The sequence below is a fragment of the Hyalella azteca genome, unplaced genomic scaffold, assembly GCF_000764305.2.
Source record: "Hyalella azteca isolate HAZT.00-mixed unplaced genomic scaffold, Hazt_2.0.2 contig6441, whole genome shotgun sequence".
Taxonomy (NCBI): Eukaryota; Metazoa; Arthropoda; class Malacostraca; order Amphipoda; family Hyalellidae; genus Hyalella; species Hyalella azteca.
Window position 1 is genome coordinate 65,275 of NW_025936604.1, and position 27,447 is coordinate 92,721.

The following is a 27,447-nucleotide window of genomic DNA, read 5'->3' on the forward strand; positions in this document are numbered from 1 at the left end:
TTGGAGTTGCGGGATGACCATGTTACTGCATTGTGCACGGTGATGGAGGAGGTCCTCTCGTATATTGTGTAAGGACCAGAATTTAATTAAGTGCTTCAATGGTGCTTAAGGTGAACTGTTTGTGCTAGATTATGTACTCTGATTGAACGAATAGTCGCTTAAAAAACGGAAAGGCCTAATATAAGAAATAGTTATTGTTATAACCCATTAAAGCTTGTAAACGTTGCAATTTCAAGTTTAAAAATAGGAGGCAGGAGTAAACGAATGATCACACTCGTTTAGACATTTTGATTTGATTGAATTTATCTAAATAACAAATGCATTAAAAAAATTCACATTTTATGACAGATAACTAGGTACATTTTATCTTAGATAAATATAAATATAAATAAATATGACAATACTATTGTCGGTTATAAAAGCTGTAGTCACACCTGTGTCATTATATATAATAATCGTCAGCATTACCAATAATTAAACTTCTCTCGGCAGTTAGACAAGAGAACTCGCCATCATCTTTTGGCTCGCCTGGATTACTTAAATTACTTCGGCTTGCCTGATTCTGTGATAACGATATTAGGCATCGCCACCGTTCCTGCTTTCACTAAATTATTGACCTATATTGGTCAACGTTTTGACATGAATGACATAAGCAGTCTCTATCTGCCGTGTGTGTTGCTCTGGGAGCTGAGAGCTGCAGAGATATAAATCTGAATTTATGATTTCTTGTCCACTTCCGTACTTCCGGGAATTTTTAACACGTACCATATAGAAAAAACTGACTTCTTAAATCAGTTATCTAGGGTACCTTGCTTTTTTTCACTTTGAAGCGTGAAATTGCAGTCGTAAAATTTGGCATTTAAAAATCTTCTCGGTCGGTTTCGAAATATGAGGAAAATTTGATTGCAAGTTTCTAAATCGTATGAGTCAACTTCATGCTTAGTTTTTATCAAGTTTCCTGTTTTTAGCGCATTTTCTCATTTATGGAAAATGGCGAGCTATTGTGCTCGCCATGTCCGTCCGTCCGTCTGTCTATCTGTCCGTCCTTGATTTCACGTTTTCGTCGACGAGAAAATGCGCTCTGTGTCGCTCACAGCAGTGAGTCCTGAGTTATATTTTTGTATAATACCTTGTATTGCCTCACTGTCGACGATGATGTTCAGAGATCGGAAATTTTTGTAACGAATGTACTGCATCAGCAGCGGTAAATGCTGCGGTTGTGGTGCTGTTGAGTGCAGCAGCAGCAGCAGCACTGACAGCAGCACGGCAGCTCTAGAGCGCAGCATAGCGCCCTGCTTCATGACAAGATATTATTTCATATTATTTCATATCCAGTGAATATATATCTGTAGACAAAGATGGCGTATGATAATATAATTAGTGTACAACAAACCTCTACGAGCTCGGCAAAGAATTCAGTTATGTCTATGTGACAAATTGCAAATTATTTACTCAGATGAGGTCAAATTTGTTAGTCAAAGTGCTTATACAGTAGAGTATTTATTGAACACTTTCACTATTTCTTTGTGATCGATATCAACGACAAGTGTGAGTCTGTGTTTACTTTTAACAATTTTAAACATTGCCAATCATATCTAATGTAAGTTATTCAGTTCACTGATTTATTCCTCCTTCCCAGAATTTCCAGGAACTTCAAGAAAAATTGAATTTATTCGATTCGCTGTCGTTGCTGGCGAGTTTGTTACAGAATTTGACACATGAACGCAGCATTTATCAACAATCATGAGATTTGAAATCATGCCAACGGAGGACAGCTCCATGCTCTTAGCCTGGAGCAGTGACTACAATGAAGACGCAAGTGATATTAATCAAGAAACATCCATGGTCTTCTCTCCACGCAAGATTTTGTTTAAATACCAGTGTGTTGAGCTAACTTTTATTATAAAAGCTAGGGGAGAAGATAAAAATTCAGAACTTGACTAATGTCAGAAATTTATTTAGAGAAGTTTCTAACGCAGCAGAAAAACTTGCAGAAGAATCACAAATTACATTGATATTTTACGCTCGCTCTCGTATGCACTGAACGACCTTCTCCTATTAAAGAGCTCATTCATTTATTGACATGAATCCAAGATATTAGAATTGAAGTTTCTCGCGCCCTTCATCCTGTGCAATAAAAAATAGACTTTGCAAGTTACTGAAGAGTGTGACATTTTCCACGAGTAAAATAACTTTTAAGTTTTCGCTCCGAATTCATGTTATGAAAGTCTTGAATTCAAACATTGGAATTAGCAACTGTAAATAATTTCTTTCAACTTCTAAAATTACAAACACTTACATTTTCCTCTCTTTAGAAAAGAATTTCATGTCATTCTTTGCGAGTGATTTTTTCATGACGTGCTCACGATTGCTAAGAAACAAGCTGGAATTGTGACCTTATTTCTTTTATGCTTAAGGTACAAAGTAATCAGCCAAGACGCTAAAGTTGCCGTCAAATAACCAGTAATCGTTAATATCTGGCGCATGCATCCATACCTTTATTATCGTTGATGTCTGAAGCCAGAATGCTCTCTGATATAATAATTCATATCTGCCACTAGCATGCACGCTGATATTTTCGTTGATGCTTGAAGCCAGGCGTCAAGCGACGGCAATGCATCAGGCATTATACTAGTATGCACCGGTATAAACGTTGATATCTGACATAGTATAAACCCCATCGCCAATTACAGCTTAAGTGCAATAAAAAGCTTTGTTAAATTTAAAGTAGTTCGACTTCCATTTCACCATTTTAGCTGAAAATGGCATTCTCATGAAGAATGGTTACAACTATTCTATTACTACGCAGAGCACTAAAACAGTAGAGTTAATCAAGTCACGACTAAACTGCGTTAATGTAATTTTGTGTGGTTACCTACCGCACAAACACTACACTACCGTTACCTGGGTTAGTCCCATTGAAAATGGTCCAAAATTAGACTTTAAATTTTCGGAAGTGGTCGTTGTCCAACAGGAATACGATTTCCCTTAGGAATAATGAGAAAAAGTATTTAAAAAACGAGTTCTTATGCACGGCACGAGAGGCATAGTCGTTGATAATTAAATAATCATTTAGACATGACGATGTCCAGCGTCTAGTAGTAGCCAAACTTGAACGTTATTGAGTTCTTATCATTATGAAGCAAACAAAAAATTTTGGACAGTGATTTCCAATGCGCAATGGGAATTGAAGTCATTTCTGCCAGCACTGCACTCACGATTTTTGGTTGTGAATTGACGAAATAAGGCGTGTGTAAGTTGCTGAAATTACCCGTTATACCGTTTTAATGGAAAACGCTGCGGTAAAAGTGTGAAATAATGCTCTTCGCGGAACATTAAACACCAATTGTGGTATATTTAGCATCATAACTATTGGCTGCAAGTTGGCAAAAGATTCAACTACCGAAACCTAACCGTTTCGTTTGGTGCTGTTGTTGCGGCTGGATGAGGCAAGCGGTGTCCTACACCAGCGATCACGTTCTTGTCGTAGTGGTGGAGACCACGGTCCCGATTTTGAAAATAGTCTATCATCTGCGTCGAGGTTCAGGTGAATGCGTTTTTGCAGGTAAACATATACGGTGTAGGAGTTGGGATGGATCGACGCTGTAGGCTGTTCGACTTACGTTTATTGGTTTTCATTAAGCGACCCATTAATTAACGTCAAGCGATTCTTTCTTTCACAGCAAATTTCACTCCGTAGGCAAAGTCTTAGTATTGTCCCAGTAACTGGAACGTCAACGAAATCGCTTTACCAACAATCACATAATCTCATTTCTCAAATTTTAATCCATATCATCGCTGCATTATTGCCATTTTTAGCGCATTTTCGCATTTATGGAAAAAAGGCGCTATTGCGCTCGTCATGTCCGTCCGTCTGTCAGTCTGCCTGTCTGTGACTTCACGTTNTCTCTTATACACATCTAGATGTGTATAAGAGACAGCTGTGTCACTCACTGCAGTAAGTACTGAGTTATATTTTTTTGAATGTTTCTTACATCATAAGATTCAAATATGTGCGATCCCTAAAATTCGAAGCAGCTGCTATTAAATTAAGTTGATCGCATATGAATCTACTTGTCGCAAAAACAATATAAATTACTTTTAAATCATAATAAACCTATCATGCTGCAAGCATATCATTTTTAAAACAAGCATTATGATAAAAATATATTATATCAGAGTATATCAAAAGGAACTCTTTGACGATCAAGCTGCATCTTCCGCTTTAAACACTATTTGCAGGAACCCTCGAACCTCGACGGACGACGAGGAGTCGAGGACCAGCTGGAAGTGCTTCTGTCATTCGATTGCCCGTTGCCATGGGCCCATGGCCCGTAAAGCGTAACCATTGAAACCAGCTTGTCAATTAAAATAAAATACTACAGAGATTGGATATATTGATGATGGAAAGTATCCTAGCTCAAGTTTCATCGATCCTTAATCCGGGGAAGAATTTCAAAGTGAAGGTTAGTCTGTTGGATTAATAAAATCACAATTGATTGATAGGTCGTAGGCCTAGCCTATCACGTATCATGCTGCTCATGCATGTCATCATATGTGCACAAAAAAATTTCTCCTCTGATCTCAATTCTCAATGAAAATTATTCAGCTGAAAAGAGAAAAAATACTATATAGATATAGGCCTAAGTGTAATAGTACAAATAAATGAACAAGCTAAGAATTTTTCCTTTGTTAAATTACGTCTGCAAAATGGACTAATTTTTGGAACTTTCTATTGGAAAAGACTGTCATTTCTACTTTTCTAGGTTTCCTATTAACCCTGTGTTCATTAATGCATTAGTCCCATCATTTTTAGAGCCACAAGATTCCTAGGCTACTAGAATATACCTACCCTACTGCTACCGGTAGATGAACATCTCCTTTAAAAAAAATAGCATGATTGATTTGCAAGAATCAAGAATGGAGATTCCAATTCCAAAGTTATAAAAAATATGTCTTTTAGTACTGTACTAGAAGTAAGATTTCAGTATTGAGTAATGAGTAGGAAATTTGTAGTTTAGCCTGGTATTGATGGTAATTGGTAATTAGTGAATACTGAAGAGGCTGCTGTCTGTAATAATATCAACAATATGATCCTTAATTAAGTAGATAAGACATTATGTAATGTATTATTTATTTATACAATTATACAATTAAAATCTTGAAGCTCAAAGTCAAAGTCATGATTAGAAATTTCAAACTTATTAATGAAGTTTGTGGCTCCAAAGTCATATTTAGGATAAACTTGAAGAAAAGCATCATGCTCATTGCTCACTTGTGCAGTTCGAGTATAAGTTGCTCTGTTGCTGTCAATGCTGATAACCTTGCCATTGCACAAAAGTCACTGGCTTTCATTAGAAAGTCTATTTTTTTAAAACAACTGCATTTCTCTAGATTGATCATAACAGCTTTGTAGTCATCATGTAGTTATCAAACCCTGCAAATTACAGTTCTGACTAGCATTATATGGTTTATAGTAACATGTGGCAAAGTAAGCGCAATATCTGCTGACCAGCAACTTACATGGCATTGACTGTAGATGGAAAATAATTCATCTTGTGGAAATCTCCTGACTCTAAAAATGATTGAAAGGAAATCTCCTATTGACCATATTTCTGCTCACAATTCACAAATAGTTTATTGCAAGATGATTTAAAATTCTGGACCTGCTGTTTGTTTGTAGTACTACAACACTCACAAATTTGTCATCCCCTCAAGAAAATATTATCATCGATGTACTTATTGTTAGTCATGTCTGTATAAAACGATTATGTATGTACCTTAAACTATAACAAAAATTATATATTATCATGTCCAAAATTGCCTTGCTTCTAAGGTGAATAAAAATATTTTGGTTTCTATTCCTTGTATAAATTAGATATTTGAAATATAAAAATGAACTTGTTACTTAATCTGTGTTTACAGGGCTGCAAAACCAATTAATGGATGACATCAGCCATAAAATCCCGTTTAAATACGTAGAAAATACATTTTCTTGATTAGACATAGAATAGTCAATAGTTGCAAATTGTTGCCTCAAAGATGCCAGGGTTCATTTGAGGCATATGACTGACCTGAAATGTTGGGAGGATTTCTCTATTAGTTTTAGGTAAATGTAAATTGGTACTTAGTACTTACTTCATTTCCATGGTGTATGTTAGCAAGGGACCAGTGACATTTATTATAGACATGGGCAGTTTTGGTGCATTCATAAGTGGTGTGTGCACCAGTCTTGAGTTGTGGTCAGAATATGATCCAGATTTGAACATCAAAAAGGTCTTGTAAAAAATTGCAGTGGATTCGAATGATCACATTGTTAGTTTCCTTTAATTGGTGGTAAAATGTGCCTAAATGATAAATCTATTTACCACTCTTAATATTAATTTTCCCCGCTTGGAAGCTATTTCCTGGTTTATTTTTCAAAATCAAATCTCATTTAATTATGGGTGAACAATGTTCTCCAAAGTGTATCTCATTTTATTTTGTCAGCTACCCGCTTGGAAGCTATTTCCTGGTTTATTTTTCAATATCAAATCTCATTTAATTATGAGTGAACAGTGTTCTCCAAAGTGCATCTCATTTTATTTTGTCAGCTATCTCTAATTGGGTAATATTCATGAAAAATCTCAGTAGTTTTGTTGGTTTTCATTGAGCTGCAGTCAACCTGTTAAATTTCTTGTAGCAGACCATGTTGATGTGATAATTGCATTAGTTTCTGGTTGAGTTTTGAGTGTCATTTTTCCCACACAGAACCCTGCACAAGGCAATGATGGTAGCTTGGTGATGGCCTGTCTTCAAGTTATTCCTGCTGATTGTTCAAGGCTCAAAGGATTGGACTTGTTGCAGCAGAGCTTGGTTCATCATTGGCTTACATACTTACAGCTACACCTTGCCCACTGCACTTCTCTGCAGGTACAAAAATTGTAAACCTCTAGGCTCATAGTTCATTCAGTGCAAACTCGGAGGTATATATATATAGTTGCCCATGGACCCATGAGGACCTCCTTTGATGCAGGCTAATTAACCTACCTTTCTCAAAGTGTTACAGAACTAATGATAAAATTACAATGTTTGTGGCATTACCCAAACATGTAGAATTTCTTGGAAGATCCCTAACTTCTTCAACATATGTACAAATTATAAGGTCACAGTTTGACTTTTATATTATTCAACCTACTGTCAATTACACACGAGTCACTAAAATCTGATAAAGTGGACTGAATATTGAAGAATCAATAAGCCAACAATCAACTGAAAAATAAGGTCACAGTTTGTCTTTTATAATAATTTTATTATAAATTGAGAAAGGAAAAGCTTCTTATTTGAATGTTGCAGGTGCCCTCTGCTTGAGTCCAGCTTTTGAACATGAGGAAACGCAGCTAAAAATTAATTTTCAAGTTATTTATAACATGCGTCAGTCCTGAAAAGATCCGGTCAAATGACACGATTTTAGATCTTCTGTGAGCAAGTCACGAAAAGTAAAAGAATCGGCGACAGGTCACATCAGGCCTACTCTTCAGCGCCGACATCACTATGTTATGTTATGAGTCTAATTCGGAAATGTTGGCATTTCTTTATTATTCAACCTACTGTCAATTACACACGAGTCACTAAAATCTGATAAAGTGGACTGAATATTGAAGAATCAATAAGCCAACAATCAACTGAAACTACGCGCAGGGCTGCACAATTTTTCAATTATTATTCAAAATAAGCTAGACTAATTATCTCTATTCGTGAGTTACCAGCGTTTTAGTGATGGATTCACTTGTCGCATGTGAATGGCGTGACTATCGAAAATAACTCATTTCAGGAAATTTTGTATTTCGTGGTATTGTAAATATTTGCGGATCTCATCGGTGAATTCAGTTGTGTAGGTAAGATACGCACCCTTTAGCCGTTTTCCCCGCTCTCGGGCTGTTGGCTTACCTGTCATGAATGTGGCGTCGCGCAAGAGTTTATCCCTCAACATTAAATAAAATCTCTCAGTAAATAATGAATTATCCATCGCATCGTTTATTTTATATTTTTGAATGCGCTTTTGTGGCTGAGATTGTTTCTCTGTTTTATTTTAAAGTGATTCCAAACTCAGCTTCTTGTGTATACTAATTGGCGGCGTATACTCCGATCAACGTAAGTGTTAATCTATTATTTTTTCGCATATCAACTGTTATACATTCATCATTTGATGTTCGGGTATTGCCAAAAACGTCGTAACTTTAGTAATTAGGTTCGTACGGAATTCTCCAGAAAGGTTAAGCTTTTCTATTTGACTAATAGAGCATGGCAACTTGAGTCAGGCTTTGTCGTCAGTCCATTTCTTCTGTTAATAAGCAAGTCTTGGAACTAATAAGACTGATGATTTACTTTGCAGGAATTTCTGGGAAAACTACAATATGTTAACAAAGAGCTGTCAAATCGCGATTATCTCTGCGGCTTCTCGCTCACCGTGGCGGACTTGCTTTTCTTCTTATTACTGCAACCTTTCGTGACGACATGGACGTATCATCAAAAGGTATGAATAACTACGTACATCATGCAAACTTGTATTTTTGACGCCCCAATCCGAACAGTGAACTATAAATGTCAATTAAGAAAATATTGAGCGTGAGTATAGGAGACAGGCTGCAACCATGCTGGAATTTTCGTTTCATTTTAGTTGCAATTCATATGGACGTGTCCAATGTGATATGATTTTTCTGGAGTGCGACATAAATTATGAGTGTCAGCAGAGCAGTACCAATAATAAAGGTGGTTGCGCGAAAGCACCGATTTTTCTTACAAACAAAATTTAACTTAGATTGAAGTGTTAAGGTATTCTTGTTGAATTTCCTTTACCGTATCTAGGAACGTCTGTGCAACATCAGTCGATGGTATAACTGCGTCCAGAGTTGCGGCTACTTCGACAATGCCAAGAAACAACCGATCAAGTTCTCCAGAAGTTTACTGTATCTTGATGACACAATAAACATTGTATAAAGGAATGATTATACTTTCCATTTCACTTTTCCACGCTTGCCTTTCCTTTTCATGATCATGCCCTACCCGTTCGGTGGAATTTCAGGTGAAGCTGTATCGAGTTTCACCCAGTTGCTCAGTGTTATTCGACCACTTTAATGGAAAAAGCTCCCATTTCCAATATGTAGTAGCTCACGTATTCAACTCTGGAACACCGAATATTATTGGTGTGAGGAATGTGGAATAAATTGTTGAAAAAAAATATTCAACAATGTAATATTGCTAGCAATTAATATATTGCTGCAGAGCCGCACAAACATTCTATTTGGGGCACGTGCGATGAGCCAGAGGAATATTGACAAATTTGTTCACATTAGCTGAGCTATTTCGTTTTGGCAGTGAACTATATTACAACAAAAAAGAGAACTAGTGTTCCGGAAATATTATTCCGTAGGCAGCGTCCGATCACCTTGCTGAATAGAACGAATTGAGAAACGAGTTTCGGGTTTGACTACCGACGAAAAGACTTACCGTGTCGCCACGAAACGTGCCATTCAGTGGAGGCTATTACAGCAGCGAAGTCTCAATGCTGATTTCAGATGAACCTCACACCCTGGTAACTGATTTTTCCCTTCCATTCGACTCTAGTGGGATCAATCAGTCATTTGTGCACTTCTAAATATGCGTTTGAAGTAAGGCCACACCAGTTATCAATGCATACGATCATCGAAACCTACCTGCTCACATAAGGTCCAGCTAAATCGCAATCTAGTTTACACAATGTTTGTAAAATAGTTCAACTTCGTCATTTAAATTTCCAGACAGCGTAATTCGCGTTCATCATCATTGCTTTGTAAAAAAAAAAGCATGTCACGTTATTTAGTTATGTTCATTCCGTTTGCCATGGCAATACCTCTCGATCATAATGCACTTTTTAAATTTTCTGAACAATCTCGGTTGAACGAGATGGCATGCAATAATTTCAAAGTTTAATGTACAAATCCTTATGAACAGTAGTGCTCAAGAATGTCAAGCTGTTCCATGTAAGGGATGGTTCGATGGACAATTCAATAACGTGATAGGATAAATGAATTCAAATTTCTCTGGGCCAGTTTATGAAGATTAGATCTTCAGGGTCTTGCCAGCCGCCTTGTTCTTCTCGATTCTGGCAAGCCATTGCTTCTTGGCGGTCGTGACCTTCTTCTGGCGCTGCTTGCGGCTCAGCCTCTTGGGATTGAAGCGCTTGGGCTTCGCGTACTGTATCAAATGGAAACAGAGTTCAGAACAACCGAAATAAATAGCAATCACATATCAGTCAATCTAGCAGGAATTTTCAGGAGCATAATCACAACATCGAACTGAAAATAAATCGTGTTCTTAAGATAAATCAGATTTGAATCCCATATTTTACAGGTTACCATGTTTGTCTTGTGCAGAAAAAAATGTGCTTCCTCACTGACAACAACCCTCAAAAAACAATCACAAACAGTTCATTTTAATAAATGTAGGAGCCATGGACGAGAAAATTATTTCAACTTATCGAGTTTTGCAGAAAATTATTTCAACCTATCGAGCTCAAAATATCGTAAATCAACACTCACCGTCTTCTTTTCCTTCTTAACCCTGACAGGATCTTCTCTGATTTTCTGGTGAGCCTTCTTGTAAATTTCCTCCATCTGAAAAATCAATATTAATAAACATATGAAATTCTAAAAACAAAATTTCAAGCGATTTATTCTTAACCACATAGGAGTTAATGCCATCAGAACTACGTTTCAAGGCAAACGAGTTAGATTTGTACACCCTAAACACGATTGAATCTATTTCAATGATAAAACATTTTAGGTAAAACAAGTTTTTTGTCGCGACCGAATTAGTGAAGCAAGCAAAGCAAATGACGATCACACTCACATCATCAGCTGTGATGCCGAGTTTGGTGTAGCGGGAGAACTGGCGCTTGTAAGCGTCCTCATCCTCATCCATGAGCCGGCGCATGTAGTTGGCCACGTGGGTGCCCATGATGTGATCACGCAACACACTCGCGTTGAACTCCTTCGTCTCGGCGTCGAATCCCGGGAAACGCTTCTCGCTGTTCACATGCAGTAACTCATGAGTTTAGTCAACAAAACCTTAGCTCTTACAGCATACAATTTTCAAAAATTTTGCGAGGCGGTAGGTTAGAAAGCTGCAATGAAAATGAAAAAGATAGAACCTAGAATAATGAAAATTCAACCGTGGTATTTGAAACACTAGCAATGCATAAAACCACAAAGAAAAGTTTTTGAAAAAAATCCGTAGACATTTTAGTCAATGGCAACTGAATATCGCGTCCCTTGCATCTATTTTTTTCGACCATTACTTTTCTCAGGGCCATAAAATACTTATTTAGGACCATGATACTTCAAGTAGAACGGCACTGACCTGTGGGGAACATCAATGCCTCCATCAACAGCGCCCTTCATGACAGCGAAGACCTTAGCGCCGGTGGTGGTGCGGGCCAAACCCACGTCGAGATGAGCTCTGAAGGCACCAGGGCCTTTCTCGATATCCTCCACGCAGTACATCTCACCATCAACCTCCGTCTGCCCGGGGTACTTATCCGCCAAGTGGAATTTTGTCAGGATCTGCAAGAGACATTCAGCGTGAGAGTGCTCTCAACGACGATTAAAACCTTCATTCTTCTGAACAAGTAAAAAAAAAGTGATGTGAATTCTAATCAACATCTCAATACACAGCAAAATTTTACATTTACCAGCATTGGATCGTGACTTAGATGCTGGCCTAAAAATAATTCAAGCCGCTACACTGAGCAAAGCACTAATTTAACAAACAAAACCAGAAGCAAAGCAAAAGATAAGCACAGATCAAATGCTGTTCCTCAGGATGGTGGCCGAACAGCCCTAGCATATCGGTACTATGACTACTGAGGATTTACTATAGGCCAGACTGGGGTGCTCCACGCCCCAAACAACAACAAAACGTTGCTGCTAGAGGTTCAACACTGAGTAGGAAGCACAATACAGAGCTGGCCAGCAAATAACTTACTGAAATATACACGAAGGAATTGATTACAACAATGAAGCTGCAAGTCTAATTACATCCAATGACAAAATTTATTTCTTTCCAAATAAAGTTAAAATTTTTTTGAATCTTCCAATTGCATGGATTGATTGTTAAGAAAATTTGTCCGATGAATTATGAACTTAATTAAGTGAACAAACCAGAAAGGGTAAGAAGGATCATCATTCAATAATGGCAGGAAAAATGAATAGAACAGCACAAGCAGCGCTCGATATTTTGTATACCGGTACAGTCATGAGCAAGTTCTTAATTAAATGGAGTCGAATATAGAGCATAGTTTGACGGTAAATCAATCAATTTAAGCAATAATTAACTCAGAACATTAAAAGTTTGTGTAAGTTTTCAGATGGTTGAGAATCCTAAAGATCTAAGTCAGTAGATATTTTCAACACAGACTGGGCAAAAACAAATGTAGAAAAATCAACATCATACACAACACGCTGCAAATATACATTTCATACGGCCCACAGTGCTAGAGAAGGAAGAACTCACCCGCCTGGCGAGGAGAAGTCCAGTGCAGTAGCAAGCCGCATAGTTGGTGAGGCCGACCTTGACTCCATACTTGGGCAGCTCATGACTGTAGGCAGACATGATCACGATGTCGCCCTCAATGCGGGCATAAGCAATCTGGGCAGTCACATCGCGGTTGCTGATACGAGCGATGATCCTGAAAAGCAAACACGAGAACTTGCAAAGCAAATTCAATTCTACAAAACTAACTTTCAGCATCAATAAGTATTGTATATCAGGCACTAGTGGAATAATTTGTGTCAACCAGAGACAAAAAGTGAACTTATAAGCCACTGAAGCTCCAGCTGAAGTTTCTCTGGGTCAATTATGGAGCCTGAGATACAAAAAATGTATCACAGGTAATGAGATTGATCCGAAATTCCAACAGCCAAACAATAGTTGAAAAATTTTATTTACTAATACAAGTTGTATTCAATAATGAAAATTATTTTCATTCAATATTTTGTAGGATTAGCAACTGTATTGATAAACTTGTACTTCAGGAAAATTTAATTATTCTTGACTCCTTGCCCATAGCACAATGGCCACTGACACGAAACAGGAATATCTTCGATAGTAAATAGCTTTACCCTAGATAGTTGACCAAAATTCATAGCATGTTCATAGTAACCCCTTGATTTTTTGCACTCCACCTACCACGGCCTAACTTCATTGTAGATTTTCAAGAAATTTCAACAAGAATCACTCTCGGACTTACACTTGTTTGCAGGTTTTTGAAGAAGTCAATCAGAAGATTTTATCAGCCACAGAACTTAAGCAGTAGAGTGTGGGAAGGATTTACAAACACTTAAAACAATAGCAATATAATTACTTATAATAATCTCAATCAATATCTCGTCACAGATTTCACCTATCAAAGTCAATGTCTGGAACATAATACCCACAAAGGGTATGGGATTATTGAACAGCAAGAAGTACAACAGCAATTTTACCTGTATTTTGGGGCATTATATTTGTTCTTGGGTTGGATGACCAGCCTCTTGCGAGCATGGTAGTCAGTCTTGCCCTCTCTACGCCTGCGGAATTTAACCTGAAACCGCTTGAAGTACGCCTTGCTCTTCACAACCTTCACAAAACCCTGCAGGCAAATTTTTGCATTTAATTACAAACAAGTCATATGCATAAAAACAAAAAGTATAATTTAAAAATAGCAATAATATCTACTTGTGAAAAAATTGGCAGTACCTGGCAAAAATTGTAATGGAGGTACATTCTCTATTACTATAACATTATATTCACGACTTTTTAGATACCCCATATTGAAACTCATGAATACCAAATTCTATAACCTGTTAAAGTTCTGCAAGAGCTCAGTGCAGTGTTCGACATGACAGCTGCAGTTTTTGACACAACAGGCTGCAGTTTTTGACACGACAGGCTGCAGTTCAGTGGTACATCTTGCAATTAAACATCATGGCAATGTTACATCACTTACCTGTGCAACTATTCATTTCAAAATGCACTCCACTATTCATTAAAACCGAAATTATGTATTTTAGTCTCATCATACATATTACAGCTAATTGTGTATCATTCCAAGTAACTTATATTTTCCATACCCAAAAATATAGGTGTTACCATTGTGTTCATGTCATACAGCAATGGAAGTAATGAAACAACCAGGTTTGGAAACAAAGAAATGTTAATGATAACAAGGTCATCTTTTTTGAGACATTTCTTTATTCAATCAATTCATTTTGATTTTTTGGTTGCTCAGCAGCCCTTTGTGATTTGCCACTAAGTGTCAGGAAAATTTTCAAGTTTTTTCATCAAACTAACGAAAAATACAAATAATATGAAAATTTAAGAGTGAACTCTTCTAATTTCAGGGTACTTCAAAGAGCAAATTTCATGGGTTTGCATCTGTGCTTTGCACCACATCACTAGCTCTAAATTAATCAACAGATTAAAACATATATACCATGTGAAGTGTTCCTCTGCCAATTAAGATGGTTTCAACTGCTACAGGAATGCATTTTCATCAGTTATTTGAGCCAAATTTCTGTAGTGCTTCAACTCTAAATATGTAATCATGAATTTCTTTAAATGGAAATACAAGATAGCCATGATTGAAAATTTTGAACAGAAATCTCATGGCTCCAAAGTGACACATTCTGATGAACTTTAATATCTCAATTGTGCGCTCTTTTTATCAGTCAATTCATATAGCAAAAATCTTACAGCATTGCAAATCACAAGAATGTTCTACTTGCAGCTTCAAAAATCAAAAGTAGAAATATTTCATGCCTGGTAGCCAGGAGCCTACAGTGAAATTAGAGTAAAGGCTATTCATACACATATTCAGACTTGATTCAGAATAGTAAATAGTCAGTTCAAAAATATCTGCCTAATTTGAGAGAAAATATTTTTTTGGTTTTTGAACCAATGCCATCATACAGGGTAATGAGGGATGCTTTTTCTATTTTTCATTGATCCATGAAACATTTCTTCCAGGGTTGGCGATTTTTTTTGATTTTTTAAAAAAATCAAAAAAATAAAAAATCAATGATTTATTTGATTTTTTCATGATTTTTTTGATTTATTTGATTTTTTTGATTTTTTCAACTTTTTTGTCTATTTGAAGTGTTATTTTTTTATGTTGCAGTTAGCCTACTAACAAATAAATCTACCAGACTCTACCCTCTATACACACCGACTAGTAGTGACTGTAGCTGATAGCACAGTGCACAGCACTATCAATAGTTCTACTAGTTTTATGTCCTTTAAATCTACCAGACTCTACACTCTATACACACCGACTATTAGTGACTGAGTGACTGACTGCACTGTTCCCATTTAATTCAGACCAATAAACCAATACTAAACATAAACTGAACGATAACCAAACAAACCTCATACGACTTGAAACGAGACTTAAGTTATAAGAAAATCTAATACTGTTTGAAATGAACATGTGCACAATTCAAATCTTTTATATCCATTCACTGCATTAAATTATTATTATATATAGTTTTATTATTGTAATTGTTCTGTTTCTAGTTTTAAATTCACATATTTAAAGATTGAAATTAAATATTTTAATTAGAATACTCGTAGGTATTAGGGTGGAAAATCTTTTTAATTGCCTAAAAGGTCAATACAATCTCAACCTCCCAATATACAGGGTGGAGGAGAACCGATTGAGCAGTTTTGAGGTTAAATAAAAGAGTAATGGAGGTACATAAAGAAGAAAGTTTATTTTCCTAGAGGTTAGCATAACATACCATTTAGAATACTAATGTTTTGAAAACAATATCTGAAAGATGGGGGCTGTTAGCTGCAACACACTGTTGGAGTTGTTCTTGGAGGAGGGAGTAACCGTGATAGTGAATTCCAATCGCTGTGCTGCAATGTTGCAAAATTTCTTGCAGTCCATGATGGAAAACATTGTTGAAAATGAAGCATTGGGAGACGTGTGGTTCCAGCAGGATGGGACTACAGCTCACACAGCCCGAATGTCACTCAATCTTTTGAAACGCATGTTTCGCGGATGTCTGGTTTCTCATAGGGGTGATTTGCAGTGGCCTGCAAGGTCACCTGATTTGAGCATTTGCAATTTCTTTCTTTGGGGACATCTAAAAGAAAGGGTGTTCAGAAGTCACCCTCACACCCTACCACAGCTAAGGGAATGGATTATTGCAGCAGAGGTTATGGCCATACCTCGCCATATGTGTGAACGCGCTGTAGAAAACTCCCGAGAACGACTCCAACAGTGTGATGCAGCTAACAAACCCCAATTTCCTGATATTGTTTTCAAAACATAAGTATTTTAAATTGTATGTTATGCTAATGTTGAGGAAAATAAACTTTTTTCTTTATGTACCTCCATTACTCTTTTATTTTGCCTCAAAACTGTTCAATCAATTCTGCCCCACCCTGTATAAGCTAGCTAACACATTTAAATTGTATATTGTAATCAATATATAACAAATAGTCAAATAGTTAAAGACTACTTATAGCCTTATAAGAATTAGCTAAGCTGCTAGCTACGTACAATGTACTGCACACTTGATGGCTCTGTACCAAAAACATTCAATTTATTTGAACCTAATACACACTAAAGGCAACAAGTTTATATACCAATTTGTCATTCATAGTACATTTATGCTAAACCATGAATAACAATACCTCAATATAAATTAAAGACTGCCACTCAATATATTTGAATATATGAAAAAATCAAATAAATCAAAAAAATCGAAAAAATAAAAAAAATCATGATTTTTTTATAAAAAAATCAAGTGATTTAATCACATGATTTAATCATTTTGATTTAATCATTGCCAACCCTGATTTCTTCTTACTGTAAACATTTCACTCCTTACTTCTTACCATGAAACATTTCCTAAAGTTTGAGCTCATTTTAAAGCTCTTTTGTTAGGGCTATCATTTGGCATCTCTGAAAAAATTCCACATGCTATTCGTAAGATGCCAGGTGCAAAAAAAAGTGTCCCAAATTACCCCCTGAGACCTGGGTAATTCAGGACACTTGAAATAAAACTTATCAACCTCCTTAAACATTTGATGCATTCAGAGTGTACTCATCCATTACTAACAGTACTCCAAAGTCCTCCCCTTCTTTTGTAGATGTATAATAATGATGTTTTCTGTGATTTGACCCTGTTTTCCTATTATTGATGATATTACCATCTCCATTTTTCATCAAAAAACTTTTTTCCATTCTATACCTAAAGCCCTCTCCACACGCTCAAACTTATCATGTCAGTCTTGCATGTCATGCCAGGTTTGACGACAAGACGGAGCGTGCAGACGCTCAAAGTTTGAAGTGTTGCATGATGAGTGGGCGGAGTTTGAGATTTGACAAACTTGGAAAAGATGGACGGGCAAGTCCTTCAGGAACATGCAAGACTGACGGATAAGTTTGAGAATGTGGATGGGCAACCGACTAATTGGCCAAACTTTTACTCTATCTCAGTCTATATTGATGTTGAGAGCTGTGAATTGTTCCTTGCTAGCTCTAGTTCTCCATATCAAGATATCCAACACTGGTTTCACAATTTCTTTTGGCACGTTTATTGAATTATATCATAGTTACCCTTGTTTTGTGCTAAATTCAATCAAAAAGCTACAGTGACAAGAACAAGAGAACACTGGCCTATGCAGCCAGTGCATAGGCCAATATGTAATATAGAAAATAAAATCTTTATTGAAAAGGTAACAAAATGAAGTTGTCAATGCAGCCTGGTGCTAGTAGGGATGCTGTCTAACAACCCTCATTGCGGTATTTTTTTACCGCCATTTTCGGGACCACCATATACATTTGCAATATTTTAACCTTATTTTGGTGGCACAAACTGAGATCACTGCAGCAAGCAGCACTAGCTCCTCCATTGCTAAGAGCGCTAAAGACTGAAGGAAAGTTTGAATAGTGTGAATGCTTGTCAGTCTTCCGTCTTGTTAGTCAAACTTTGGCATGATATGCAAGACTGACAATAAGTTCGAGTGTGTGGACAGGGCTCAACACTTCAAAACCTCCCCCCCCCCAAAAAAAAAAACTTCCATGCCATTGATAACTACCTTGTCCACGGCAAGCTTCATATTAACAGCCATATAGCATTGCCTCTGCAAGCTGAAAGGACTAGGCTTGTAATTTGACTCCATTTTAATTGGGTCAAGTGAATTAGGTCACTAAAACAAAAACAAAAAGATTGTAAAAAAACATACCTGAGATACAAAGGAATATTCTAGTAACAAAACAAGCATCACATTTTTTGTAGAAATATATATCATATTTTAGGTTAATTACTTTTCATTCTATGCTTCCTTGAACAATTCTATCTATGACATTCTATGCACAATTTTTTGAGATGACTAATGATGCATTAATTCTTTGTTGAGTGAAATTTTTTGCTGGGACAGGTCATTTGAAAAGTCTTTATTATTAACTGATTTTCTTCATTGGCTGGCGCCTTTGCTAACTGAGGTTCTACTGTAAATGCATTTTCAGGCGTGTAACATGCTACCTTGTGTTGCAGAAATGGCCACCATTTTGTTTTGGATTGCATTCCAAAAACATGTCATTTCACAACATTTTCAACTTAGGCAATCCTTACTATTTCAATGATCTCACCAAAATATCCAGCACAACAAAACAACAAGCCAACCTAAAATGTGTTCTTACAAATCCTGTAGTTGCAGTCATGTCAAAACGGTCTGACTGCATTCTCACATGATCAGTTGCCACTCAATACAAGTGAAGACAAATGTTAGTGTTGACTGTTTTTAGAGTAAGATTAGAGATTAGGGGTGACACATGCACGGGACTTATTACAAAATTTGTGGCTGCTAGCTTGTGAATGGCTTTTAATGGCTGAGATATGGAATTCACAGCTCGAAAAATGGAATCACAGCTGGCAAATCCATAAAACCATGGCTAAAAAAATTCACTCACGGCTCACCAAGTAGATATATTCTATGCCTGCTTTCTGCTACACAGTAGGATAAATGTTGATATTTACACCACTACTTTTAGTTTTGCAATTATTTCAATTAGTTTTGTAGCTAGGCCTATAACAGTTTTACACCACAACAGAGGTCTATCCCAATAACCCCACACTCAGTATGATGTACATTTTCATGAAATTTTCCTGCGCATTATGACTTTTTTTAAGCCATTGCTGCGCACAGTCGGCACAACTTCTGGCCATCCCTGCTCACGCGCAGCGTGCTGATACATTTTGTCACGGGACACAAGACAGAAAACTTAGAATACTCTATAAGCATTCCATCAATAATCTAAGATTTTCCTTGATATGGAAATTTTGTGAAAGTAAAAATCTAGAAATTTATTTTAGAAGAAATTTTCTATACATCTCTTATGTTTACCATCCATCGTTTACCATCGTTTTACATTCTGTAGACCAACCGGACGTGAGGCCATATTCCGTCCGGATGCGAGGCGATATTCCGTCCAGACGTGAGGCAAGTGGTAAAGAACCAAGTCCTCAGAAATTGGGCATATGCAGTAAACAAATATTAGTGATAAATGACAGATTTTGCTTCTTCCATATATACTAATAGTGCACTGATAGGGTTATTTAAGGTTCTACAGTTAATGAAAGAAGTCAGAAATAATTTCATCATTCTAATTATTGGAAAATAGTTTTGAGTGCGAAAACTTTTGTAAATAAAATATGCCTAGACATAACTGCCATCAGAAATTCCCAACAAAATGGTATGGCAACATCGTCTTTATAGACTTTCATGCAATGCTGATACATTGTGATTGTCATGTGTCATGTGATTGTCATGTGTCATGTGATGTGTCTCATGATTCTTGAAGCTATTCGAGTATTCATATTTACAAATGTTTGTTGTTCATCAATATAATTAACCTTCAAAGTTGCAAAAATGATAACTGATAATTAAAAAAATTCCAGTACCTGTATTTTTGCATTCAATGGGTTTGCACTGCACAAACCCATTCCACCAGCTGGGAGGATGTTGGGAACATAATGTATTCCCAACATTGACATACGGGTTTGTACTATTGGCCAAAATCAGTCCTTCATTTGAAGGCACCAATCTCAAGCCATGTGGATTGTCACCTTCTACTATTTAGTTTTGTAATTCATTTCCAACCGAATTGTGAACTATGAATAATGAATACATATTCGTAACTGAGCTGACTCTTAGAACCTGAGTTAACACGTTAGAAATCCAGTCAACTTTTTCTTGATGCAGATATTTGTTCGCGTGTCTGTGTGATAGCGTTGCCACGCATTCATCTTTAAACAACTTTATGAGCACGGCACATGGCGCATTTTTTTATTGGCATATTATGGCGCAGATTGATAAAATGACAATAACATCTATATCTTCCTGACCATGGCAATAACCCGATTTACCCCACCTGTCCCTTATTACCCCATATGATGGTAGGGTAAATGCACCATATTCCAACATCGTGGGTAATTCCGACACTTCTCAACTTTTTTGTTATATTAAGCTTTGTCTTAGTTCCACGCATGTGTAGATGGTTGAAATAGTGATGCCATACTATTGCGCGCAATATTTCTGCAAAACACTAGGTCTGGCAGGAAAATGTTAAGATCCTCAAAGCCAAAGTCCACGTCACCCAGTGAGAACATCGAAATGCGTGTCAAAGTTGATAGTTGACCTTGCTCTACCAAATAGTGATAAACTGTTTGTGTATAAAGAATATTATGGTTTGAAACTTTTAAATAAGTTGTGAATATGTTAGAAATCCTAAAGTATACTTGTATTTGCTGATTTTAAGTGGTAAATAAATTAATAGACGATTAACTTAAGAGACTGTTTTAGACACATAAAAACTAATTCCAATGCAGAACAGAATTAGACACACACAGCTTGTTATGAGCTGTGTCGTATTCCGATACAGCTCAAACAGGACGTTGAAATGCCAACACAGGGCGTCAGAATTACGAATTACAGTTTTGAAGCGCTGTCTCAATTAGTCTCACGATACGTTGAATTTAGTCACACACAGCATCACAATGCAGCGATTTTGTAGATTTGAATTGTAAAGGCTTTTAAATAAAAATGGCAACAGTTTGTGACGTTTCATCATTGCTGGCGCATAGTGTGGTATTTTGAGTGACGTAAAGCAATCAGAACTCGAGTTGCGCATACGGTGATCTTTTTATAGCCATTCATTTCTTGCTAAGTCTTCAAAGTGTCGGAATATGGTGTGTTTATCCTATGCACAGCACTCCGCAGCAGCACAATGCATGCACCTGTGTCATGTATTACTCCTCCTCAATTAGCCTACACACAGCATGAGCCCTTTAAATGCCAATATGAATATGGAATATCAGCTATTATCATGTGGAATTTTTCAAAAATGTAAGAAAAAGTTCATTCAACAAGTAAATTTAGGTAATTTTATTGAAAATTGTAAGCAAAAATTAGTCATTCCTCACTTTTTACTGAAAAAAAAATCAAGTAAAGCCACAAAAACCTGTGACATTGACTGGATGACTGCATTCATTGGCATTCTTGCCTCATCCACAGGTGGCTAACTGTGGCTTCTGGGGCCTTCCGCTAAATTTTCCAGTTTACGTAGCTAGGTCATAGCCTATGTAGGCTAGCCTACTAGCCTAATATGGCTTATAATGACTAGTAGGATTCGTTGATTCTGGGTCAAATATTGTCCTCTTTCAAAGTCCCAATGAATAAGACCCTTTACATTTTATAATAAGTAGGTATGTGCACAAAGTACGCTCAAACGTAAACAATGGCAAAATGGCGGACAGCCACTTTAGGCATCGGCGCGCGTAAGGTATTTAATTTTGAAAGTCCCGCCAAAATGTTAGCTTAATTTGATTGACTTTTGTTTGGAAACGAACTGAAAAAACTTGAACTATGACGACATCATTTTTTTCTGAGAAATGTCTATCAAGTACCTGCTTAGCTGGGATGTGCAAGAGGTAACATTTGGGCGAGAAATGAACATGGATATCATACTTTGAAATTAATGAAATATAATTTGAAATCAAGATTATAGTTTTTAGAGCATGCTCTCGAAATTTCAGAGCTTTGCAGCCATTCGGACAGTTTTTCTACCATGTCCTGTTGCGCTGTTTACGTTCAGTTCAGTCATGAGCCAGTGAGGTAACTATCGACTATCGACTGGCATGCGGTTGTTCAACGACCAGATGACCTTGAGATAAATTTTACAACGACTCTCGTGCCACACTATGAGACCTGGGCCAAGACCATGAAACTGAAATTTATTCAATCCAATTCTGCCTTCAAGTTAAGTTATAGCATTCCTATCTAGCAGTTGCACCCATTTCCCCCACCCACCTGCAGTCTAAGTCTCAACCAAAGTGTTTTATTCTAGTTAGAATAGATAGTCTACAACATGAGCTTTCCAATGGTACTAAAAACTTTGAAATTGGCTCATAGCATTAGGTACCTATATCAGAATCAGACAAGCACAAGCTGAATATCTTACTTACATTCAGTTTCAGTAGGTAACTAGGTATAGTGTTACTGTGTTAACACTGTTATGGTAAATGTATTCGTCACATATTTTATCAGTGGACCCACTGAACTTGTGCTGACACCAAAGGTTGTTTGAGAAAAGTTCCGAATTTGAAACTTATATGGACTAAATAATAATAAAAATGCATTTTGAAGTTCAGATAAAAAACAAATTGCTTTGGGACACTCAACGCACGAAAAAAAATCTGCACAAGAGTTTAAAAAAATAACATTCTAGAGTGTGGAGCCATGTGCGATATAGGTAGGTCCAGTGGCGTGATACAGCAAAATTATGGCACTACAGTGGCCTTTAACAAGTTCAAACTAAANTGTCGCGTGGAGAAGTTGCAGCGCAGTTTTTTTAGCTTATAGCCGTGGCCCCTGATGTTGGTTCTTGTTTCAAATTCTAGTAACCCTTCAGGGACTTTGTATAGAGTATAGACCATGAGTATACATACTTGTATACTTCAATGAGGTGTATACGTTATGCTTCTTTGATTAGTGAGTTAAAGACGGGAGATCCTAAACCAAAGAAAGAGATTGCAAATCAACTCATTTCGTAGGAAATATCGTAATAGTATATTATAAAAAAAATCGGCCATACGCTTGACTGGTGATGGTAGTGAGGTTGCATACAAACCGTCATGTCGTTACGTCGGTGTACTGTCAATTATGTTTTTAATTTCGACATCTCTGAATACGGAGTAATTTAAATTCATATCATGGCATAATTCAACTTGCAATCGACGTACNGACAGGCTATGGGCTATGTCTTATTCAGACAAGCACAAGCTGAATATCATCTTACTTACATTCAGTTTCAGTAGGTAACTAGGTATGGTGTTAACACTGTTATGGTGCTTAATGTATTCGTCACATGATATTTTATCAGTGGACCCACTGAACTTGTGCTGACACCAAAGGTTGTTTGAGAAAAGTTCCGAATTTGAAACTTATATGGACTAAATAATAATAAAAATGCATTTTGAAGTTCAGATAAAAAACAAATTGCTTTGGGACACTCAACGCACGAAAAAAAATCTGCACAAGAGTTTAGAAAAATAACAGTCTAGAGTGTGGACTGTGGAGCCATGTGCGATATAGGTCCAGTGGCGTGATACAGCAAAATTATGGCACTACAGTGGCCTTTAACAAGTTCAAACTAAATGCAATGATTGCCTTGTAATTAATCATTTTGATTCAATTAAAAAAATTCTTACCATGATTGCAGATTGAAAATGATTGTAGTCAATAAATTAGTGGAGCCTAACCGGCACCACCTAACCACTCGCAAAGGAAGCAGAAAGACTGAGATTGTTAGGTGGTTCTCGCTTAAATTTTGCAAGCTTCATGAAACATATTTTACTCCTATCGAAACGAATATAATTTAATAAAATTATAATTTGATATCAGTGACATGAATATTGGTAGTGCAAAAGAGAAAATTTAATTTTAATACAGGCACGAATACTTATTCCAGCGCGAAATGAGTTTTATATGCATTTTGAGTATATGATTTCTAGTTGCTCTCTAGACTGCTAGTTTAAGCTTCTTCATTGTATTTAGAAAGGACCCATAAGTTTATATTCGAATTCAAACATTTGGGAATCAATTTATTCAGGTATCTGAATAAATTTATGTTCATTGATAAGCCACTTCATTGAAGTTGATGTTCATTGAAAAGCCACTCCACCTGCACTGCTGGGTAGGTTAATTTATTTTCCGTATTGCATGGTTATGGTGCATGTCTTGCAAAAGGAACTCTGGAATATTTCGTGATTGGTATTCAAACGACAAGTTGTACCTTAAAGCTACAATAAGCCTTCAAAGGCATCATTGAAGACGCGCCTCAGTCGAAGATATTCCTTTCTCGAGCCTGGTAATGCAGGAACAGCCGCCACTGACTTGATCAGAATACGTATATTTGTTGGCGTCTAGAGTCGTAAACAGCACTGCGAATACTGAGAAAATAAATATATTATATTTGAAGAGTAGTCTACATGGACTAACTCATCGTCAGTGGTTCATTATTGCTATAAGTTTACCCAAAATGAGTGAAGGTGTGTAGGCAAAATTTACTGCCCAATATGCGATTTTGTTTCGTAAAAAAACCTGGAAAACACCAATGGAATTAAACTTTGAGTAAATGCAAGATCGACGGCAAGCTTAATCGGGTAATGAAAGCCGAACAATTTCTCGAACGTGTTCCTTTATGTCGTCGTTGTTTTTAATTGAGAGCTCTATCATTGTTCACGATTCGCTTTACTTCGGTGTGACAAAATGAGACTGCCCGTCGTGGGGCACTGCCACTGCTCTCATGATTTCTTCTATTAATTCATGCCGTTCTACCCCAATAATCCTAGCTTTTTCAATGGTAGCGATAAATAAGGATTGCGTTATAACATAACATAACATAGTGATGTCGGCGCTGAAGTGTAGGCCTGATGTGGCCTGTCGCCGATTCTTTTCCTTTTCGTGCCTTGTTCATAGATCTAAACTCGTGTCATTTGACCGGATCTTTTCATGACTGGCGATAGTTTGAAGTAGCTAGTACTAGACTTCCACCGGGTTCGATAAGGAGCGAGGCATTTCAAATCTGAACATATATTTTTCCATAGCTTTATCTAGTCTGTTCTTGAACGCGTTCATACTTGGAGCGCAAAAAAAATCGGCCATACGCTTGACTGGTGATGGTAGTGAGGTTGCATACAAACCGTCATGTCGTTACGTCGGTGTACTGTCAATTATGTTTTTAATTTCGACATCTCTGAATACGGAGTAATTTAAATTCATATCATGGCATAATTCAACTTGCAATCGACGTACCAAAAAAGTTCATATCAAACATTATGATTCATTTTACTCCAAAAAAATAATTTTCGAAAGCCTGTTCGAATTTTGCCTGTTGTTGCGTTTGATACTCTGAAAATTTTACTCGAGGCCCCTTCTTCAATTTAATACCGCATGCAGGCATGGTTGAGCAACGGACTGAAATAAGGTTTAAATGGCTGGGACGCCCGTCAGTCTACAGTCCTGTCTGTCAAACTTGGTATGATCAAATTGATAATGTGCGACTGATGACATGTGAAGGATTTGATTTCCTACAACGTTCGATTTCACTTGCATAGAGGTTCTCCGATACAAGACGTTCATAGTGCAGGAAAGCATTAGAGTGCACCAACCTTATAAGCAGTTAGGATCAAGAAGAACAGCGTTGCGCAAGTGATACTTTAAAGGTGCAGTCCGAAATACTGACTTGTATCAAAATCACATATTTTGCGGCTTAGAGAAAACCCATTTAAAATATTATTCAATCTTCCTAAGCGCCTTGTGTACTAAGCCACATATATAATATTACATTTAAGCTAATCATCCAACTCGGCAGCGAGCTCACAAAATGTAACATTCTTTCATACATTAAATTTAGAGTAAAATATTTTCAAGTTTCTTCTCACAGGGAAATTAAATAGAGCAGAACATGTCGACTGCTTGTCTGTGTCTCGTGGTAATGGTGGGTGTGACGATGTCTCAGTCTGCTGCTTCGCCAGCGGCCCACGGCAGCATGGGCGACTTGCGGGGTGAGACGTCGTTATCATGAGTCGAGTTCAATTTAATAATTAGGTTATATAAATTTATTTATAAGTTTATACCAGCTCGTCTACCTTCTTTTTGAATGACATATCGGCTTTCTTTTCATCCATCAAAATTATAATTTATAACTTTCTAAACATCGAAATATTATCTAAATAAAACAAATGCAATAAACTTCTTATAGCCTGAAATATAGCGCAATTACTAGATTTTATTAAAAAATTTATAAAAGACTTAAAAATGATTATGTTGTTTGAAAATTTATTCAGCGCACACGTGCAGATCTAGAGACTCACACTAATAGGTCGGTCGCTCATCTCTTGTGGTTTGCGTGTCCCATTTACGCAAGTTTCTTTGCTCAGTTTGTAGGCGAAATATTAAGACGTGCATAAAGACAACAAACACTAGGCATTGCTTCAGTTCAACAAAAGTCAAATTATATACTGTTTGTAAATTAATGATGCGGATATTATTAGAATAATTGTTGACTAACGTTTTCGCATTTTTGTATGGCAATATTTTAGCTATAGTTAATTATATTTTTTTCAATACTCGATGCTAAAACAAATTTACCTGTCCAAAAGGCTCTGACTACGACGTGAGTTCCACTCTCAAGCGAGAATATCGAGATATTCTTCGACATAATCAGCACAAAGTTCACGGCCTGCCGCAACAAATATTAAATACGGTCCCGCAACTAAATATTTCCCCTGCACCCGAAAATAAGGACCAAACATTTCGCTTTTGGGTCTCTAAGAAGACGTCAACTCCAGACCAGCGCATGGGCAGTCAAGGTTCTACTTTATCCAAGTTTCCGTACTTGTACAATTCACAAATCAATACTGACATCAACCAGAATTATGGACGTAATGACATGCATCCAGTATATTCCAATCAATCGAATCGATTTGTTGCAGCAAATGTCTTCAAACTCACGGGCCTAAACCACTTAGGGAATTTAACCAACGCACGTATCCTTAAAAGAAACCGAATTAAATATCCAAAAACTAATAGCAATCATATCGCGGATATGAATCCCTTCAACGAGAGTGAGGAGGTGTTAGATGTTGGTGACAAACCTCGCTGGCGGCTGCGACGCCCTCAACAAGGCTTCTCACACCAGAGGAACAATAGAGTGTCTCCCAACGCAGGTGATTTATGATTCGTGTACTTAGCGCAATTATCTTGGAATGGCTCTGTTATGTTATACATAAAAATTAATTTTTTACCTCCCACTGGCATGAGTCGTTTTTTTTTTTGTGGTCGCAAGCGCTCAATACGCGAATGAACAGGCAA

General features: G+C 37.0%; 2 protein-coding genes across 2 annotated transcripts; one reads left to right on the forward strand and one right to left on the reverse strand.

Moving 5' to 3' along the window:
• Positions 1 to 4,254: 4,254 nt before the first annotated feature.
• LOC108681795 lies at positions 4,255 to 8,984 on the forward strand. The gene is made up of 4 exons (XM_018170870.2): positions 4,255 to 4,466; positions 6,751 to 6,912; positions 8,375 to 8,515; positions 8,848 to 8,984. Exons 1-4 carry the CDS (start codon positions 4,401 to 4,403, stop codon positions 8,977 to 8,979), a joined length of 501 nt encoding a protein of 166 aa, XP_018026359.1. The 5' UTR covers positions 4,255 to 4,400; the 3' UTR covers positions 8,980 to 8,984.
• Positions 8,985 to 10,056: 1,072 nt separating this feature from the next.
• Positions 10,057 to 23,876, reverse strand: LOC108681799 (60S ribosomal protein L5). The gene is made up of 7 exons (XM_018170874.1): positions 23,781 to 23,876; positions 13,503 to 13,648; positions 12,532 to 12,706; positions 11,380 to 11,582; positions 10,870 to 11,047; positions 10,560 to 10,634; positions 10,057 to 10,215 (listed from the first exon to the last, which is right to left on the reverse strand). Exons 1-7 carry the CDS (start codon positions 23,781 to 23,783, stop codon positions 10,081 to 10,083), a joined length of 915 nt encoding a protein of 304 aa, XP_018026363.1. The 5' UTR covers positions 23,784 to 23,876; the 3' UTR covers positions 10,057 to 10,080.
• Positions 23,877 to 27,447: the final 3,571 nt, after the last annotated feature.

Bases quoted from the DNA above. Each gene is read 5' to 3' on its own strand.
- LOC108681795 (XM_018170870.2), top strand. From the start codon at position 4,401: ATGATGGAAAGTATCCTAGCTCAAGTTTCATCGATCCTTAATCCGGGG. The intron at 4,467-6,750 runs GTTAGTCTGTTG...TTTCCCACACAG, and splicing joins GGAAGAATTTCAAAGTGAAG to AACCCTGCACAAGGCAATGA. The intron at 6,913-8,374 runs GTACAAAAATTG...TTTACTTTGCAG, and splicing joins CCCACTGCACTTCTCTGCAG to GAATTTCTGGGAAAACTACA.
- LOC108681799 (XM_018170874.1), bottom strand. The intron at 12,707-13,502 runs GTAAAATTGCTG...TTTGCTTTTCAG, and splicing joins TATAATGCCCCAAAATACAG to GATCATCGCTCGTATCAGCA. The intron at 10,635-10,869 runs GTGAGTGTGATC...TTGATTTTTCAG, and splicing joins TCGGCATCACAGCTGATGAT to ATGGAGGAAATTTACAAGAA.